At 37.6% G+C, this 5,088-nt stretch overlaps 1 protein-coding gene across 1 annotated transcript; it reads right to left on the bottom strand.

The window, feature by feature from the left end:
• Positions 1-444: 444 nt before the first annotated feature.
• CEBPG (CCAAT enhancer binding protein gamma) lies at positions 445-2,588 on the bottom strand. Its single transcript, XM_037877311.2, has one exon. The coding sequence runs from the start codon at positions 2,586-2,588 to the stop codon at positions 2,136-2,138; it is 453 nt and encodes a 150-aa protein (XP_037733239.1). The 3' UTR covers positions 445-2,135.
• Between the last annotated feature and the right edge of the window lie 2,500 nt (positions 2,589-5,088).

The following is a 5,088-nucleotide window of genomic DNA, read 5'->3' as shown; positions in this document are numbered from 1 at the left end:
CCAGGCCCTGAATCTCTCTCCCTCACTTTCCTAATTTATAACCAAGGGATACCTATCCACATTTGTAAAAAGCTTTGAATTCCCTTAAAAGCTCCATTACAGACTCCTTCCAACTATGGATGTTGTCTTTACATTTAGATGATATGAAAATAAGTTGGCCAGTTTCTTTAATATATTCAGGAAAAGACAAAAGCTGAAAATGTGGCTGAACTGTTCCAACGTCACCATAATGAACTACTACTGTACAAATAAGGTTAGCTGAAAAGGATTCTACTCATACCATTTGTGGCCTAGCCGGGCGCTGCAGGCAGTGATTCTCATTAGAATATGCCAGGAAAGGGTCCCAAGGAAGTCATGGGTATAAGGTAGAGGCTCCACCTGGGCCCCAATATGCTGTTGCTTCTTTTAAGTATGAGGGCAAAGAAGAGGCAGCACGATTTAGGCTCTGAGGCAAAACATTTTTATTAGCTTCTGATATTTCAACCCTACCTACTTAAGCTGTGACTAGAACCAGAAAATTTCTCTCTGTAAAAAGACTTCCATGAACTAGGACAAGCTGTAAAAGTCTTCCTTGGTTGATGACCTTTGCAGTAAAAGTTTAAACTCAAAATGGATTTTTTGAAAGTTTTATTTTCTAACTTAGCATCTAACCAAGATCTTACCCAAGTTCTCCTCCAAAATACATATGTAATACACACAATCATACTACAAAGTCAAGTATGGAAACAAGTAGTGTAGGAGGGAAATAAAAATAAGGTAATAGTTCACTAGCCAGACACACGGGTTATATGTAACACACATACCATAAATGGAACATTTAAAAATGAAAATAAATTAAGGTTACATCAAAGTTCCTGCTTCACTTTTCTAGTTTAATTCCTCAGTATAATACATACTTTTGCGTTATGGGTCACAGTAAGGGACTTATCAAATTTAAGAAAAAAAACATTGTTAGATAGAAACTGTTTCATCAGAATAAATCAATATTTGAGATACTCCTTCGCATGGCAATGGTGTCTATAGGAAGTCTGCTGTATCAGTTATTCGAACTAAGGGCATTTCTTTTTTAAATTACTTCGGATTTCTGCAGGATATCAGTTGCTAAACTAAACAGCCATATAACTGGCCTTGTATGGTAGTAAGGATCAAGTAATCTACATCGTGATTGAACAGATGTTCTGCATTAGCCCTTTCATTGCTTTAGTCAATGTGTGTATGTTAGTCTCATCCTGATACCTGCACCTTGGCAGCAGCATGATTCTAATATGCAATTATTTTACAGAACTTAAACATTTTCAGGAGACCAAAACATGATGCTATTAAGGACCCAAAGTCACCATATGAATAATGCTAGCATGTTGAACACAGGCTTAAAGGGGTTATACAAATAAAATGTTGTTCTACTTTACCTCCTATACATGATGCTTCTGGATAGCCATTTACAGGTTGTGAGCCAATTTTCTGGGTATGTCAGTCATAATACATTACAATTTCTCACAAAGAATGTAGTAGTCTTTAGAAAACATTAGTAAGCACCCTGGCTCACCATTACTAGGCACTGTTAGTAGGCACTCCCTGTTAACTATGACTAAGAGAGATCTACATTATCTTGGATAGGGCTTGTGCTGCACATTTGAAGTAGCCCACCAAATTAGAAAACAAACTTCTGCCCTGGCCTTTGAAGTTTTGTAATACACAATGTAGAAAACAGACTGCTTAAGAAATACATTTTAAAGGGTATTGAACAGATATTTCATCTAATTATCAATCAGTATTACAGTAAAACTTCCCAGCTGTACTCCTTAAAATATGCAAAATATAAGATGGTGAATGTACATTGCTGTAGAAATTCAATTTCACTAACAGGCTCCTGGTTTTGTCCATTTAGATCATTTTTACTTGTTTAACCAAACCTTTCAGAGCAGAAAATATTTAACACTTTAAAACATACTCAAAACAGTTTATATTTTATTTGTATCAAATCTTCAGTGTTAAACCTAAAAGGAGAAAAAATACCCACAAGATGATCTATAAAAAGGTAGAACAGCATTCCGTCCCTGTACTGAATGAGTAGTGCAGAGAGGGCTGCACCTCTGATGTTTAGTCCATGAGGTTGTGAAGTTTGGAGATTGTGTCTACTGTCCGGTGTTATCTGGGTTTGTGGGGGTGTTTTCAGTGCCAATAGGTTGCACATTGTCTGCGAGATTGTGTGCATGCTCAAGAAACAAGTCTTTAAGTACACTAAGCTCCTTTGTCAAAAGCTTAATTTTTGCTTCCAAACGTTCATTTTCTTCTTTAAGCTGGTTGACCCTCTGCAGCGTATCTTGTGCTTTCTGCTTGCTTTTTAACCGGCTCTTTTTCACTGCCATGTTGTTGCGCTCTCTGCGTTGGCGATATTCATCACTGTTTCTATCCACGGAGGAATTCTTTTTGCCCTGTTTGCTTGGAGCCACAGCTTTGCCTCCACCACCAGGACTAACTGGCACCAGCTGAGGAACCTGTTGCAAACCACTTGTGTGTGCTTGTGTGTGAATCACACTTATACCATTTGCTTCTGTAGTGGTGTTCTGCTGTGATGTTTTGCTCATTTGGACAGACTCTTCTTTAACACCACAATACGATTTGTTAGAGATGGTGAAAAACTGTTAATAACTTCTATTATATGTTGCCAGCAAATCTTCACATGGATTACGGGCAAGTTGAACCTAACAGAAAAATAAATTCTATGAAACATTTAAAATGCCATGTTCAGCTATGATCTTACACCTCACTAGCATTAGCATACACTACTGCTGGTACATCTGGCAGTAACTGTTTATTATGCTGGAAACAGAGAAACTGCCATTATTGAGATATTTCAGAAGTCTCACCGAATCATTTGGGTTGGAAGGGATTGTTAGTGGGTCATCTAGTCAACCTCCCATTGTTATGCTTGGATTAATTCAGTTATTCCAAAACCATCCCTGATGTCTAGCCACCCTTGAATAGCTCCAGTTTCATAACCACAATCTTGGCAACGCATTTTACTGTCTAACTTTTCCTCCAATTATATAGTTTCTCTTAATTTTCAGACTGAATTTTCACTGCTGCAGATTAAACCTATTAATAGTCTCACTCTTGACCCAACAGTAATCGTTGATCCTTGACCTCTTTAGACTATCCCTCCCTGTACATACACGTAGACAAGTTTCGAATTAATCTCCTTTTCTCTAGGCTGAATAAATCTTACAGTATTTTCCACACCTTTTATCTGCCCTCTTTTGAATTTGTTTCACTTGGGTCTGTTTTTTGAAGATATGATGCCCCAAACTGAACTCAGGGCTCCAATTAAGGCCTAACAATGCTAAACAGAGTGGAATAACTACTTCATTTAAGGTAAATGAAAAATATTTTCTATGTGTTTAAACTACAAAGTTAATTCGTGTTTGTTCTGTCTGAATGTATGCTTTCCAATGTAAAGTGTTCCCGTTTCAGTTCACAATACTATGACAAAATGAAGTAGCAGCCAACATGATTAATGAGGAAGTGTTAGTTTAACATGCTAATTGTTCTTTTTAAGGAGACTAAGTAGCCCTGCAAAGAAATACTTACAATATAAACTTGATCAGAAACTGTCATCATGAAGGATATCGTATTTATACTAGTAATGGCTGAGAAGGTCCAGAGTCCCTATTTTCAGACACTCATAACTTTCCAAACAAATTACCCTTTGAGCTAGAATTTCTCTACCTGACCTCAGAATAAAAGTGATTATATATATATATATATACACACACACACACACACACACACACACACGTGTGTGTGTGTAAGATGGTCTTTTAGCAATGAATCAAGTGACTCTCTAAATAAAGATGAAAAAATTTTCAAGCTTGTCAATAACTTAAGGCCCTGATTCTGCAAATAGTTAACAAGGTGCTTAAGTGTATACACCATTAACTTCAATCGGAGCAAAGTTAGGCTAAAAGAGCACTTTTTGAAAATCCAACTTTATAATAACGCAGTGTGTGTGTAATTGGAGCATCGCACATTGAAATACACAGATGTATTTAGTTGAATGATTATGCATTCAAATAAATGCAAGTAGCATTAAGGTAATAGTCTGTACAGTGAGGCCAGAGCTTGAGGACTGTGATGTCACCAGAAACTTAGACAGTACTAAAGTACTGGTTTCCTAATCGATACTGTCTTCTTTTATTACATGGATTCATTAAGAAAATTCTCTCCTACTTCCTGTTCTCTGACTTCCACTTTAGAGAGAGAGAACAACAGCACAGATGCCTGAAAAATCTGTAAGTTACCGCATATACAATCTCAACATCATTTACCAACATTAGAGACACCTCACTCACCTTGTCTCTCTAATATCCTGGGATGGACAGGGTTGCAACTACACTACATTTTCAAGCATTGTTTTTTAAATGTACTCAGCAGCTCTGTATAAATTCTGTTTCCAAATGATTTAATCAAAACTGTATTCACAAAAAGTTGCATAATTTCTCTCCTGTATCCTCTAGACCCTTCATAAAACAACCCAGGAAATGAAAAGTGAAAGCAAGTAAGAGATAAGTGTCACAATCGGTTGTGCCCAGCAAAGAGGTGGGATGGATAGCCGGTGTGTGAGAAATCCAGGCGAACCAGATTGTGTCCAAGTGCCAGGCATGTACAAGCCGCAGACATTCCACGTGAAGGCTGTGACAGATAGTCACATTAAGAGAACCACCTCAACCACAAAACAAGCTGAGGCAACTGAGCGTGCAAACACAAATTGTGTATTTAAAAAACAGGTGGGACCCACAAGTACTAACTGACAAGTCAAAAACAGGAGGATTGATTTCTCTTCATGTTGGGTTAAGAGAAAATACCTTATTTGCATAAAATGACCCTGCACTAACAAGACCTGATTGTTTAGGGCATAGCACAATAGATGGACTATCTGACTCCTGCACACAGATAACAGATCAACACAGATGGTTGTAAATGAGACACTGAGCTTATTAATGTCTGCTGTAAGAGCAAAGACAAATGGGTATCTTCAGGGTTATCGTCAGTCTATACAGAGGATCTATTCCCTTATTGTGGGGTCCC

The sequence above is a fragment of the Chelonia mydas genome, chromosome 12, assembly GCF_015237465.2.
Source record: "Chelonia mydas isolate rCheMyd1 chromosome 12, rCheMyd1.pri.v2, whole genome shotgun sequence".
Taxonomy (NCBI): domain Eukaryota; kingdom Metazoa; phylum Chordata; order Testudines; family Cheloniidae; genus Chelonia; species Chelonia mydas.
The sequence above is the reverse complement of the archived record's forward strand: the minus strand, read 5'-3'. Positions and strand labels throughout refer to the sequence as shown.

Coding starts and splice junctions, on each gene's coding strand:
- CEBPG (XM_037877311.2), bottom strand. CDS start 2,588: ATGAGCAAAACATCACAGCAGAACACCACTACAGAAGCAAATGGTATA.